Source organism: Mustela putorius, unplaced genomic scaffold (assembly GCF_011764305.1).
Source record: "Mustela putorius furo isolate JIRA1106 unplaced genomic scaffold, ASM1176430v1.1 tig00003834_pilon_pilon_pilon, whole genome shotgun sequence".
NCBI lineage: Eukaryota > Metazoa > Chordata > Mammalia > Carnivora > Mustelidae > Mustela > Mustela putorius.
In genome coordinates, this window is record NW_025421987.1 from 95,988,441 (window position 1) to 96,004,160 (window position 15,720).

Consider the following 15,720-nt stretch of genomic DNA (forward strand, 5'->3'; position numbering starts at 1 on the left):
ATTATATGGTTTAGGGCTGTTATTTTTGCAACTCTCTTTCCCAGGTCAAATCATATCTAAAAAGCAGAAGATGCCTCATCACTGAGCCATGACTTTAAGTATTCAACTGGGCAAAACCCACTTGCTTTAGAAGCTTTATAAAATCTATATCTAAACTTATATAAGAATGAAGATGAAATAAATGGCTTTTAATATTCAAGTCAGATAATGAAAAAAATAATGGTTAACTATGAAATAATATATTAACCACAGAACTCCTTGTATGAAAAGTTTTAATGAATTATGAGCCATTGGCCATTACAGACTTTCAGCCTCAATTTTTCTTTCCTATGTAGAACCAGATAATTAAAACAGACTATCTCAAGTATGACAGAAGACCATAGTATGAATAATAGTATTGTTTGTTTACACATCTGCATGCTTTGCTGAAGAACCAAAGAGAATGCTCCCAGTTTCCCAAGTCAACAAGATAAACTCAATTACACATTTTTCTTTCCTGATCATAGTTCTAGCTAAAATACAACCAATACTACTTTGCCTTTCAATAGCACATTTTATCCATCATACAAATATTTTTTCTATTATTTTCTCCTTTACCTTCAATATGCTTGTGAGGTAGTGAAGGGAGGGAGCAAAGATTTTTTTTTTTTTTTTAATTTTGCAGATGAGAAGACTTAAGGTGAATTTAAAACTCAAACTTAGCAGCATACTGAAATCACCTAGGAAGTTTTAAAAAATCCTTATGATCATGTCGTATCCCAGACCAACATCAGAATTTTAGGGTATGGGACCCAAGGAACAATATTTTTCAAAATGCACATGACTCCAAAGCACAGCTAAGTTTGAGAACTATTGGTCTAGATGATTTATACTTAACCTTCAGGTGCTGCTGTCTTCTACCTGAATGCTCTCTCAGCACCAATGAAAGAGATTCCTTTTCCTTAAACATTGTTAACAGTTTAATATTCTCTGTAGTTGTACAACTACTATTGGTCTCCAGTAATAAAATAATTTATCAGGTTATAAGTGAAGGCTCTTCATTCCCCTGATGCTCATTCTAAGTATGAACCTTCATTTTATAAAATTTGCAAATAGCATATTAGAGAATTTAAGTCTTTGAGATAAGAATGGCTTTTTGTTCAATATTGACACAATTATTTGATTCTAGGTTCAGTGTGCAATAACCACGTGTTTCTGTTTTCCATTCAGCACCTTCAAAACTTTGTTACAAATGAGTATTAAATGAATATTACACTAATAAAACAAAACGAAAATTATAAGCAAAACTCTCAGCAAATGCTCTTAGAATTGGCTATATCACACCCTGAAAAAAAACAATAAAGTACATAAGGGACTTTATTGTTGTATCATTTATCAACCTTCATCCTAAACCTCTTTTCTTCAATTTTTAAACTTTGCCAAATTGAGTTGTTCTACACCAAGAAAAATCAATTTCTGTAGCAGCTATATTCTCTAACACTTTTAACATATAATTTCACTATGTACTATTAAATATGGTTTCCAGGAGGTTTCTTCTTGACGTGTATATCATTAACAGAGTTCACCTTTAAGCAACATACCAAATACGCAATAAAAATTTGTGAACCTGTCAGGTGGCAAAAATAAATCTTTGCTCATCACTGAAATCCTGTTTCATAAAAGTACTGATAATCTTAACTCTTGAGGAGCAAGCCAAAAACCCCAGCAAGCTGCTTATTGTCCCTAACTTGATTAGATTTAAAACAAATTTACACACAGCAGTAAGCTGAAAAGCAAAGAACCACCTGCCTTAGCCAAGTCTTATCGCAAAGATGTATCTGAAACCATACAGTTATACTTTCATACAGAAAGATATTTGTTTCTCTTACAACAAAAGAAAATCTCAGCTTGTGTATGTTAGATTGTTAATTCAAGAATATTAGTGAAATCGGATTTTGAGTCAAAAACTAAGAAGAGGATTAATGTCAAGCTCTTCTACAAGGAAATCTTCAAAATATTGCCAACCTGAAGTTTTCAGCGCAAGGTATTTTATTTCAAGTCCCATGGGGGCAATTATCTATAATGAGATTAAGAACATTCTTAACCTGGGTTCAGGCTGGCACTGTTTCAGATGGGTGAGTAAACATTTCTTGATAACCCCAACGAAGAGTTTGAGGCTTAGATTTGTTGCCATGATGTAAACAATATAAAATTTTAAAAAAAATTGTAGTATCTACAGCATTATAAAGTTACAAAATAAAAGGACCATTCATTCTTTTCTGAAGGTCTGTGACTAACAGCTTTCATATTTGAGGCCTATAAGAGCAAATGGCAATGTTCTGTATTATTATGAGATACTTTCTCAAAGGGCCAAAAAATAAAACCGACACTATAAGATGCACATTATTATTATTACTACTGACATCTGTATGATTAGAAATAGATTTGCCTTCCCTCAATCTTAAACCAGGAGATCGAGGGGTCTATACAATAATTTTGATTGTTAAAAGAAAAAATAGTAGACTGTAACAGCTATGGAAACTATAAACCAAATTAATGTAAAAATGAGCCAATACAACACATCTCCTCTTAAAATCCTCTTCTTTGTAGTTACCTAATTTTCCCTAAATGTTACTGTAATTTTGTACCATGTAGTGGTTTTTAAGAAATTGAACTAGAACAAAGCAACCCCTTTGTCCTTTTTTTTAGTTTTTTTACACACTTATTATACATACAACTTTTAAAATAGCTGCACAATTTTACATCTCACTGTTAGAGAAGTGCAGTCCAGGCAGACCATGCTTCTCAATATATTAAAAATATTAAATAAAACCCAACCAGTTTCATACTTTTCTAATAGTCAAGCTGGCTGGAAAAAAGGGTCTGGAGAAAAAACAGGCAGTTGTAAAACAGGATCAGTCTTTCTTCACAAACACACTACTTAAAAAGCTTGCTATTTCCTTATCTTATCCCTTTTATAGCATCTCTAAAATCTCACCTTAAAAGTTGGTAATGACACATTGCTAACTTAGAGACAAAATCTGTTGCAACATGCATATGTCTACTGCCCACTCAACCAACTGCAACCCTGAGGATTTTTCTGGCCCAGTACAAAGAGGAAACACTAAGATAATCTCTGCCATAGAGTTGCTTCTCCAGTTAACAATTTCATGTGTTTTTCAGGATGTTTCTTGGGCATGCATGTATGACACTGTCACTTCATGATTCTACTTTCCACAAGTAGGTATCTCCTCCATTCTGTCTTTCATCCCAAGAAAGCCACTGTCATCCATCCAAAGGTTTTCCAAGGTAAACCAAAGTCACTTCTGTGTTGCCATATACAGCAGAAACTGCTGGATATAAGCAGACTTTTGGAAGTCCTCTAAAGGCAACCCCCAGGAACTCATATCCACGTTCAAAAGCTAAAGTCTTATCTTCCATGTCTAAGATGACGCGGATTCTTTCTCCTATCTGTAAACAAACAACAAAATAAGGTTAGAAGGAAACTCACCAAAAAGGCATAGCTAGAATAACATACAAATCAACAAGTTGAAAATATTAAGAATATATATCTTAAAAATTATCTGGAAAAATGATCAGAGAAGTTTTCTGGTCAGGGAGTAACATCTAGAAGAAACAAGATATATCAACTTCATCACAAATGCTTATTTTGATAAGTATTTTTTAAGTTGGGATCTACATTTAATACCAAAAATTTAAATGCTCCCCCTGAACAGCTCCCAGATTTTATTTACTCTTCGTTTAAAGGTTTTTCTTAGGAAGTTTCCTACTAAAATCTGTAACTTGGTACATTTCACACACACACACACACAAAAGTTATCTAAATAAACTTTTCAAATTATTCTAGTATTGTACAACAGAATATTATTCAGCCATAAAAAAAGAAATATAATTTTGATACATGCTACAACATGGATGATCCTTGAAAACATTATGATAAGTGATGAACTGAGCCAGACACAAAAAGATAAATATGTATGATTCCATTTATATGAAGCACCTGCAATATTCAAGTTGTAGAGTCAGAAAATGGAATATAGGTTTCCAGAGGCTACAGGAAGGGACACAGATGGAAAGTTATTTGTTTAATGAGCACAGAGTTTATGTTGGGGAAGACAAAAAAGTCTTAGGTATAGATAGTGGTGATGAATACACACATTGTATTAATGCCATTGTATTGTACACTTACAATAGTTAAAACAATAAATAATGCTGTGTATATTTTATCATAATAAAAAGTTACCATAATAAAAAACACATTAACATCTAAAGTTTACAAGCAGTTCTAAATATACTGTGGAACTTATATAATCATGAGGAGCCAAATCTGACTATAGATTCTGAAGATGCATAATAAGCTTATTAGTCATTTTGTAGGCCACTGCTCTGAAATACCAGTTATAAAAACAGCAGCACTGATTGTTAAACTAAAGCAGAAGCACAATATACCCAGCTTTTTTCCCACATGGAAAAGTGGGAAAGCAGACAAATAAGGATATTTTATTTTTACAATTTGCATTTACAAAAGGTTGTTTCACCTATACACTGGGAGGCAGAAAGTCCTAACATTTGCAGTCAAAAATCAGAATTTAGTATTTCCCAATTATGTCAATTCCTGCTGTTGCTGTTACTTTTCTTTGTTGTATTTAAGTAACTGTAAACATCTTCTTCTTTCTTCCCTTTGCCCAACTCATAGATTAACTCATAGATTGTACCCCATTTTATGGACCTAAAAACATCCTAATCACCATCACCACTATTGCCACCAACAAAACAAACAATAAAAATTAAAAGTGAGTATTTTGCTTGGTATTCATTCTGTAGTTTATTTGTATTATCTCATTTAATTCTCCCATCTATCCTAATATTTGTTCCTATTTTACATAAGATGGAAACTAAGATGACAGAACCATTCCTGGTGAAATTTGCAAGTCTGCTTCACCACTGATTGATTGAGTGTATAGCAAACACACAACACAGGGAGCAGAAATCAGAAGTCTCACTAGCTTTAGGTGTCAGAGGGCAAAACTTGAGAGATGGCAGAGCACCCAGAAACTTAGAGGAGGAACTCCATAAGCAAACAGAACCACAAAGATGATGAGCCCCAAATCCGAGAATAAACTGCCCAAATCATTGTGTGATCACTGTCTTACATAGACAAAGAGGAAATCCCCACAGAATCAGGCTGGAAAAGTAACGGCTAGAAGTCAAACACCTCTATCCCCCAACCAAAACAAACAAACAAACCTGAACAAAGACCTAGCTGCTATACACCATGGTGGAGACAGAGTTTAGTCTGAAGACTCCAGCAACTTAACTGCCTACTAGAACATCTATACTTTTCGGAAAAACAGTGATTTCTAAAAACAAAACATTCCAGTATTACTACTACATATTATCTATAATTTCCAATTTTCAATTTAAATAATTGACTGGATGGGACACCTGGGGGGCTTAGTTGGTTAAGCATCTGCCCTTGGCTCAGGTCATGATCCCAGTATCCTGGGATTAAGTCCTACATCCAGCTCCTTACTCAGCAGGGGGCCTGTTTCTCCCTCTGCCTGCACTGCCTATAGCTTTCCGTGCTCTGCTCTCTCTCCGACAAATAAATAAAAATCTTTTTAAAAAAAATAAAATAAAATCTTTTTTAAAATTCCAAAAATAAAAAAACAAAACTGACTGGATAGGAAAAGAAACAGAAAAGTATAATCTATACTCTGAGGAAAAAAGCAGTCAATAGAAACTTATTTGGCAGACAAAGAATTCAAAGTAGCTATTATAAATATGTGCAAAGAATTAAAGCAAAATCTAAACTGATAAATGGACAGAGATTCTCGTAGAGAAATGGAAACTACAAAAAAGAACCAAACAAAAATTTTAGAGCTCTAGAGTAAAATAACCAAAATTCACTAGACTGGCTTAGTAGAAAAATCGATACAGTAAGGAGAATGAATCTATGAACTTGAAGATGGAGTAACAGAAATTATCTAATCCAAAAAACAAAGAGAAAAAAGATTTTTTTAAACAAGAACACAGCTTCAGTGATAGAAAGACAAAGACAACATCAAACAGCCCAACAACTACATTAAATGTAAATGGGTTAAACATTCAGATCAAAAGACAGAGATTATGAGATTGGGATAGATTTAAAAGACCCAATTAAAAAAAAAAAAGACCCAATTATATGCCCTCTAGGAGACCCATTTTAAACACAAAGACAGATTGAAAGTAAAAGAATAGAGAAAGAGAGATACCTTGCAATAGTAAGCATAAGAAAGTTGAAGTTGCTATATTAACTTAAATATTATAATTTATATATTTATAATATATATTAAAATATATAATATATAATATATAAATATATATTAAAATAGACTTAAAACAAAAAGTAATGAAATCTCCAACTATACTTGCTAATTTACCAATTCCTTCTTTCAGTTCTGTAAGTTTTTGTTTCATGCCTTTTGGAGATCTGTTATTAGGTGCATATATGTTTACACAGTTGTTGTATCCCCCTATATGATTAACTCTTTTATCATTATGAAATGACTCTAATAATATTCCTTATCTTTAAGTCTATAAATCCTTAAAACTTCCAATTTCTTTTTTTTTTAAGATTTTATTTATTTATTTGACAGAAAGAGATCACAAGCAGGCAGAGAAGCAGGCAGAGAGAGAGGAGGAAGCAGGCTCCCCACTGAGCAGAGAGCCCAAAGTTGGGCTCGATCCCAGGACCCTGAGACCATGACCTGAGACGAAGGCAGAGGCCTTAACCCACTGAGCCACCCAGGTGCCCCAAAACTTCCAATTTCTTGTCAGATTACTGTGTTTTAAACTCAGCTGGCTCTATGCTAATCATATGGCTTTTTACAAATAAGAATATAATTTTGACCCCAAAATCAAGTGAGTATGGCATAAGGCTAGGATGAAAAGAATAGGGGCGCCTGGGTGGCTCAGTGGGTTAAGCCTCTGCCTTTGGGTCAGGTCATGATCCCTGGGATTGAGCCCCACATCGGGCTTGGCAGGGAGCCTGCTTCCTCTCTCTCTCTGCCTGCCTCTCTGCCTACCTGTGATCTTTGTCTGTCAGATAAATAAATAAAACCTTAAAAAAAGACAAGAAAAAAAATGCAGTAGTTTGCCTGAATTTGCCTGTCTTATAGAAATCATTGACACCTCAAGAGGCTTTGAATCCAAAAATTAATGAATAGCAGAGGGTATGTGTGTGCATGTGCATGGTGCATTTGTGGGAGTAAGAAGTCTAGAAAAAGGAGATTTGGATGTGCCATGATATATGAAAGATGACAATCTAGATAGAGCACAAGTTGGGAAACTATGGTCATTGGGCCAAATCTGCCTGCAGCCCATAAATAAGGTTTTACTGGAACACAGTTATACTCACTCATTTACATATCATCTATGGCTGTTTTTGTACTATAAAAACAAAACTGAACAGCTGTGACAGAGACCAAATGGACTGCAATTCCTGAACTATTTACTACCCACCCTGTACAGAAAAAGTTTGTCAACTCCCAACTTAGAACAAAGATAAGATTGCTCAAGGTCAAATATGTATCAGGAAACAAATATGGAAATACTAAAAGATTATTAGAGTAGCACTGAAAGGCCAATTACACTATTTTTAAGTTGTCAAAGCTACTATATAAAACTTTGTAAATTTAAAACAAATCAAGGCATGATTTGACAAAGGACCAGAACTGAGAAAATAACCCAGTTTCTTACCTGATATTTTGGTGCATTGTTGCATTGTGGAAAACTGCCATTGACTTCTCCGTTATGCAGCAGATTATTGTCCACCAGATTCCAGCCCCAGCTCTGGTCATCACTACCCAGTAATGCCACATAACCTTGGCACTGCATGGGGGCCCGTTTTGTGGCAATTCCAATCACTGCCACAGTGCCCAGAGGGCCTTCCCACCATACTTCCCATGCATGGCGGCCCTCACTGAAACCAATCTTGGTCCTTGCACCATCAGTACTCTGGGCAATGGGGTTTCGATGTAAAGTAAAGCCATTTTTCTTAATGTAGACATTCCTGGAGCAGTCATTAGTGCTGAAGGCATGCTGGAAAGCACGTACCTGAAAACATGAAAAACAGACCAAAGGAACAGAAATTTGATTTTTCTTAAACATTAAAAAGTACCCAAACTTTAGGGGTGCTTGGGTGGCTCAGTAAGCCTCCAACTTTTGATCTCAGGGTCGTGAGATTTACCCCTGGGTTGGGTTCCATGCTAGGGGTGGAGACTGCTTAGATTCTCTCTCTCCCTCACCCTCTGCCCCTTCCCATGCCCCACCCCCACTCCTGTGTGCTCTCTATCTTAAAAAAAAAAAAGGTACCAAGCTTTAGGCTCCATGTTTTTAAACAATATAGTGATATATATATATATATATATATATATATATATATATGATACATATATATATATATACATATACACACACACACACGTATTTTTTAAAATCACATTGTCTCATTATTGATCAAAATTCTGAACAGTAGTTTAGTTTCTCCAAATCAATTTCTTAAAATATCTAAAGATATATGCAAGAATCCTTATATTTTAGAGATAATGCTGAAATGTTTATGGATGACGGTATCTCAGAATTGCTTTGAAATATCTAGGACTAGCAAAGGAAAGTGGGTGGGGTAAACATGAAAACAGACTGTCCATGAATTAATCACTGGTAAAGCTTGGTGGTAGGTTTGGGAGGTTCTTTAAACTATTTTCTCTAGTCTTGTTTATATTTAGTATTTTATATCAAAAAGTTAAGGGATGTATAATTTTCATATTGGCAATACTGTCATAAAAAATATTTTAACAGAGAACTTAGTCATAGCAGCTCTAAAGTTTATGAAAAATTTTAATAACCACAAACAAGGTTAGATCCTCAGCTCCCTTGCCAATTATTACTCACATATTGAGACAGCACCACTCTCATTTTACCAAATCAAATAACCCCATAAATAGCACCTAATTTCAAACACTAGCGTTTATAAGGAAATAGTCAATACGAATAGCTATCACTGATAGGACAGATTAGTTGACCTGCACTAACCAGTTTTTTAAGCTTCCAAAACCCCGTACAAAAATTTCTACTCTGTACAAATAGTAAACACTTCCCATGCTTTAGTAATTTAAAGTTTTTGATTTGGGAGAGGGAGAAAAAAAGTGTTTGCTTTGTATGTTTGCTGAAATTCTTTCTTTACTTTATTCAAACTACCTCAAAGCAGCCAAAGGTTGGGGCCTATTGCTTTAGTTAACCTAAGCCACCAACTCCAGAATCAAAGATTTCATTATGAGGGGCCTCAAAAAGACCTAGTGCAACACAGGGATGAGGACACAGACCTAAAACTCAACAGCTAGTTAGAGCAAGAACCCCAAAGAGAAGTCAGGTATCTCTTCATCCAGTGTTCAGTTACTATTCGCCAGTACCTCACTGCTTCACTGTTGCACTGAAGACCAGAGACAAAAAACAAACAAAACTCCTGCTTGATTTAGGAGGCTATCATACTGAAATATTTCTAAATTTTTTCCTATCTGTTCCTACTTTTAAGCACATTAAAAAAAATCAGAACATAAGATTAAATGGGAGAGTAAAATGTCCCCAATATATTAAGTATTAAAAAACTCAAGAGGGTTTAACAACTAAAATATAAAATACTTTATAAAATCTTTATTATAAAATTTTTAACATACTTACCTATGTCTATTCCCCAATTCTTATAAATACTAATTGCTTTTTCTCTATGCTTCTTCTCTTTGTCACAGAGACATTGTTGACAGCCACTTCTTCAGATTTCTGACTTCTTCCTACTACTCTGGACTGATCTTTCTTCACTGTACTCTTTTCTGGTGGCCATCCTACTTCTGCCCCCTAAAACTCTCCAGAACTCAGTCCTTAACTCTCTTCCTAATTTCTTTCCAGACCTAGTTTTCTAAAAGAGCACCTTTATTACATTTCATCCCAGTTCAATAACCACAGATGGTTCCATACTAACTACCATATTAACTGTGAATTTTTCTTCCTGGTTTTCAAAGCCCTTCAGGTATGGTTCTTCCTACTTCCCTTTCTAACTTCACGTCATTCTCCCTCTCTGTAATATACCTGCTTTCCTTCTCAAACACATCCTATATCCTCTAAGACGAGATCTAGTCTTGCCACCTATATGAAGGTAGTCTAACTGGAACCACCCAATCCCCAATTTCTCTCTCCTAAGTTCTTATCCATCATAGTTGGCACCATACAACATTTAAGTCTGTATCCAACCTGGGATGTCTGGGTGGCTCAGGAGGTTAAACGTCTGCCTTAGGTCATGACCCCAGCCTCCTGGGATCAAGTCCCACATTAGGCTCCTTCCTCAGTGGGGAGCCTGCCTCTCCCCCTGCTTGTGCATGCTCTCTCTCTCTGACAAATAAAATCTTAAAAACAAACAAACAGGGCACCTAGATAGCTCAGTGGGTTAAGCCTCTGCCTTCGGTTCAGGTCATGATCTCAGGGTCCTGATCGAGTCCCGCATCGGGCTCTCTCCTTGGCAGGGAGTCTGCTTCCTCCTCTCTCTCTCCACCTACTTGTGATCTCTGTCAAATGAATAAATAAAATCTTAAAAAAAATTTTTTCTAAAACAAACAAGAAGTCTGTATCCAACCCAACTACTTGATTCCAGTAAAAAATATATTGAAAAACAACAGGAAAACAACACTAATCTTACTAAATTGTCCAACTTCTCTCAGCCTAGAACAGAAGGGCATGTTAAGGAACACTATGGGAATGAAATCTGCAAAGTCCAGATTGAGGGAAACAGAGTAAACAACCTGATTTCTTCAACAGATAAGTTGAAGTTGCAGGAATGGAAGTTAGGAAAGAAGGAGGCAGAATCTGTTGGCTAAAATAGCCTTTAAGACAACTGCCTTTGGCTCAAGTCATGATTCTGGAGTCCCAGGTTTAAGTCCCGCATCAGGCTTCCTGATTGACCAGGAGTCTGCTTCTCCCTTTGACCCTCCCTGCTCTCATGCTCTCTCTCATTCTCTCTCAAATAAATAAAATCTTTTATAAATGAATGAATGAATGAATGAATGAAATAAAATAGCCTTAAGAAATATATCAACTGTTTGCCATGAGAACCTTATATAGATCTTGATTAAATAAACTTAAAATTAAAATTATAGCATTTGACATTTCTGAAACAATTGAAAATTTTAACAATTTGGTTACATTAAGGAATTATTAATTTCCTTATACTTCATTGATATTGACATTGTTACTGTGTTAAGTGTCCTTATCTTTTCAATACTTTTTGATAATTTTTCTTTTATTTATATCCTTATAGTTAAGATAATTTTTCATCTGAAAAATTCAGATGAAATGGAAAAATAAATACACAAATTAATAAATAAAAAACAATCCATAGTTCCTTTCTCACAGTCTAATGCACAACCTAAATTTTACATTAAAACAAACAATTTTAGGGGCGCCTGGGTGGCTCAGTGGGTTAAGCCACTGCCTTCGGCTCGGGTCATGATCTCAGGGTCCTGGGATCGAGTCCCGTGACGGGCTCTCTGCTCAGCGGGGAGCCTGTTTCCTCCTCTCTCTCTCTGCCTGCCTCTCTGCCTACTTGTGATCTCTCTCTGTCAAATAAATCCCAGGTAGCCTAAAATATGAACTTTTAAAAAGAAGACAAATCTTAAATAGACTGGAAATTCCAAATACTTTTGAGTTTTATGCTATCCTATGCCTATTCCCATCCTCCTCTTAGCTGGACAGGCTCCCTGGAAATCCTAGGACTTTATCTTTCTTCTTCTTCATCTCATTCACTCCCAGTCAGCTGTCCACTTATGTGCATTTGTTCTCTGTGATAGCTCTCCCAGACATCCTCTTCTCCGCTCTGCGTATTTGTTCCGTTCTTAAGAACCTCTGGTACAGGTACTAACCCCTGTTCTGTCCAATTCATCTTATGGCTTAGTTCTTCTAAACCACAGCTCTTGTCACTCCTCTGTGCAAACTTCTATGGTTTAAAATGGGAGAATAAAGCCCAAACTATACAATGAAGCCGATATGCCAAGAACATCCATAGTATATCTAGTCTCAACATACCTTTACAATTATACTCCCACTTCTTCAATTCAGTCTCCCTAAACCCTTTTATATCTTTAGTCTTTCCTCTAAGCTCCAAATTGTAACAGCTGCCTATCTGAAATCTCTCAGCTGTCTCAAAAACACTGTAAATTCTACCCTACCAAAATTGAACTCAGGCTATTCCTCCTAAATCTAGCCCAGGTGATTCCCATAATTATATAATTGAGATATCTAGAAGTCATTCTTAGCACCTCCCTCTCCCTCACCCCTATTTCAAATCTATTGCCAAGTCCTGTAGATTTTACTTTCTAAATATTTCCTACATTTCTCCCCATCTCCTACACTACCCACTTCCTAACTGATCTACCCATATTTCTAAGGTCCTCCTCCAATCTGTTCTCTATACTGAAGTCAGAAATAACCTCTTAAAAATGCAAAAAAAAAAAAAAAAATCACACCAATCTCCACACTCCTAACCCCCTCTTGCTTACAATTCAAAATGGCTTCCCTATAGTTTGGCCTCAACCCACCTCTTTCATTTTCTCTAAAACCTGTCTCACCTTTGCTCTCCATGATGCAGCCACACTGATGCGTTTTCTACCCCTCATACTCATCAAGTTTCCTCCTGGAAGGCTCTTTTCTCTCCCCTTGGCCTTACTGTTCAGATTTTACTTCATGCATTGTATCCTCAGAGAAAGCCTTCCTTGACCTCCCTACCTTGGTCAAATCCTCCATTACTGACATTCAGAGTACTATGTACTTCTCCTTCACAGTACCTACCACAGATGCAATTTTATAACTGTATGATGATTTTATTAATTATCTATCTCCCCACTCCCCACTAAACTGTAAGCTCCAAAAAGTAAGGCATCCATAAAGTTTTGGGTCTGTTTTTATTCCACTGCATTTGCAAAACTGAGCACAGTGCCTGGCACTCACGTTTTTTAAAATAAAAACATACACTCTACAAATCCTTTGCTTTCCTCTTGTCCTGCTTTGCTCAGGGTATTTCTTCTTAGTAAAATGTTCAAATCCTATCTTTAAAATTCAGCTCAAATATAATTCTAACCTCAAAACTTCTCCAAGCCTCCACTCAACTTGTACATCTTTCCTTTCACTGAAGTTCTAGTGTGTGTGAATATATATATTTCCAGTATTTATAATAACTCTAACAAGAATAATTTCTATCATGTGTTATTTCTATACATTTTTCTTCTCTCCTTGACTGAGGACTTCCTTACTAGGCTATCTGACTTCTTTTGAATTAATCTTTTATTTCTCAAGACATGCAAGAAAAGTTCTGCAACATCTGAATGAACATATGATTAGTACTAGTTTACAATACCTACCATGAGTGTGGTAGAAAGACACACGAAGTGTTTAAAAACCTAAGAAACCTAAAATATCTCTGTAAGAATACAAAAAACAGGTAACATAGGCTGCATACAAGAAAGGAAACTAAACTGGGTGGCTGGTGCAACATGCAAAACATGCAAACATGCAAAAGAAGACATTTTGCTGATATTATTTTGCTTCTTTTGCATGTTGGCTCACATGAACACATTACCTAACACAAACTATAATATGAATCTGTACTCCTGTAAATAGATACATTACAGACCAATTACAAAAAGGTCTTGTTGAAAATAAGTTAAAAACAATAAGGTTTATTTTTTAAAAAGCTAAATAAAATGTATGAAGCCTATCTGTTTTCAGGCAAAGCAGGACAAAACTGCCATGTTCTGCGCTCTACTACATAAATTACAACTAGTATCCACTAAGCATCCACCATGTACAAATATTGTCCTAATAAATTAACGTTATTTCACTTAATAAAAATTTGATAGTTGACATACATAATGGCAATATTCCTTATTGTATTAAACGAAAATTTCCTTTATTACATAAGAATAAATTTTACATCTATTTCATAAAGAAAAAAATTTACTTCTTACTCTGACTCCCCTCCTTGGCAGTCTAGTTTGAAAAGTGGTATATACCCTTTTTAGTTATTAATGTATTTTTTTATGTTTACCACATTCTAGGGCAGGCTTCATCCTCTCTCATATTTGCTCCCAGTGACTGCTGTACTGAACAGTTATCTATCCAACTGAATACAAGCTCCAGGCCTTTGTTTATATTGCCTGAAGAATCTTCTCAGCCCTGCCATAACCTGTTACTTGAAATTTTCACTTGTATATGAACAAGGCAGGAGTATGCCCAAGAAACTAGGAGGCAAAAAGGCAGCAAAACCGGTATCAGCACATTAGATGACAAATGGAACAGAAAAGGCATACCATCAAGGTGGAACTATGAAAAAGTTGGCAGAGAAGTAGCCAAATAGTGAGACAAGGCAGGATTAGGACAGTTAAGTGGTGCCCATGGGGGAGAAAGGGATGTTCTGTTAAAGCCTGTATCTTGAAACCTAGTAGAATGCCTACGACCACGTAGAAAGTTTACGACCACAGTAGAATGTCTAGGACCACACTCATAAGCCCGAAACATAATGGAGGGAATTAGAGAACTTGGGAGAAAATAGGGGCGGGGGGGGGGGGAACAGTTAAAAATCAGAGCCTGGAAAAGGTGGGGGTGAATGGGGGAGAAAGCAAACATCTTAGAAACTAAGCCGGTGTTAAGACAGCCGAGAAGACCTCATAAAAAACAAGATAAGAGTACTGAAAGGTACAAAAATGGAGGGGGAGGTGGCCTGCCTTTTGGGGAGAAGACTGTGGAAAGTGGAATGAGTGATGGGAACCAGGAATTGCAAACTATCTGGTCCTTTAAAAAGTACATCACGGAAGTGGGGTAGGTTAAGGAGCAGAACTTCAAAGAGAAGAGGATCTTTATGGAGGGGGGAGGTGAGGTAAGGTATTGACTGCAGCCGCGCAAAGGCGGGATGGTGAGGCGAGGAGTCTGAGTCAGAGCTTAGATGAGCAGCACTGAGACTGAGCGCGGCGCAGAGAAGCGGGACTGGGGGCAGCGGCGTGGCCCGGGGCTCCCTCACCTTGGCCTTGTAGCTGGGCAGGTTGCAGAGGATGTCCGTGCGTAGAGCCTCTTCTGCCAGGCTGCGGGCGCAAAGGCTCCGCCACACCTCGCTGTTCTCATCACCGTGCAGGCAGCGGTACCAGTGCTTGCACACCAGGGCGCAGCTTCGCAGCTCGGACAGCTCCAGGTAGGAGAACACCAATTCCAGCACCCGGCTAGGCAGCCGGCCCCCTGCCCCCGCAGACCCTGAGCCCGAGCCGCCGACCGCGCCGCCGCCGCCGCTACAGCCAGCCCCGCCGGAGGCTCCCCCAGGCCCCGGGGCTGGCGCCGCCATCGCCTCACCAGCCGGCCCAAGGGCCGCCGCTGCCGCCGCCGCTTCTCCCCGTCTCTGCTGGGGAGGCCAAGCCTCGCCTTGCGACCAGAGAACCTCGCTCACCGCCCCTTTCACAGCCAACCACCGGCCCTCCACCACTCCCGCCCCTGCCCGGGGGCGTCCGCCGCGCGCCCCGCCTCACTAAGGGCAGACGCACCGGCTGCACGGGCGTCCCCCGCCCCTCCTCCCCGGCTCAGCGCGGGCGTCGGAACCGCCCGACTCGCACGGCCTCCCCGCGGCGCGCCCGTGGCTCCGCCATACTGGTTGAG

The 15,720-nt window shown here is 37.7% G+C and overlaps 1 protein-coding gene across 1 annotated transcript; it reads right to left on the reverse strand.

Annotated features, from left to right (window-relative positions):
• Window positions 1-255: 255 nt before the first annotated feature.
• On the reverse strand, window positions 256-15,714 carry FBXO45 (F-box protein 45). Its single transcript, XM_013052543.2, has 3 exons — window positions 15,098-15,714; window positions 7,741-8,097; window positions 256-3,450 (listed from the first exon to the last, which is right to left on the reverse strand). The coding sequence occupies exons 1-3, from the start codon at window positions 15,410-15,412 to the stop codon at window positions 3,265-3,267; spliced, it is 858 nt and encodes a 285-aa protein (XP_012907997.2). The 5' UTR covers window positions 15,413-15,714; the 3' UTR covers window positions 256-3,264.
• Between the last annotated feature and the right edge of the window lie 6 nt (window positions 15,715-15,720).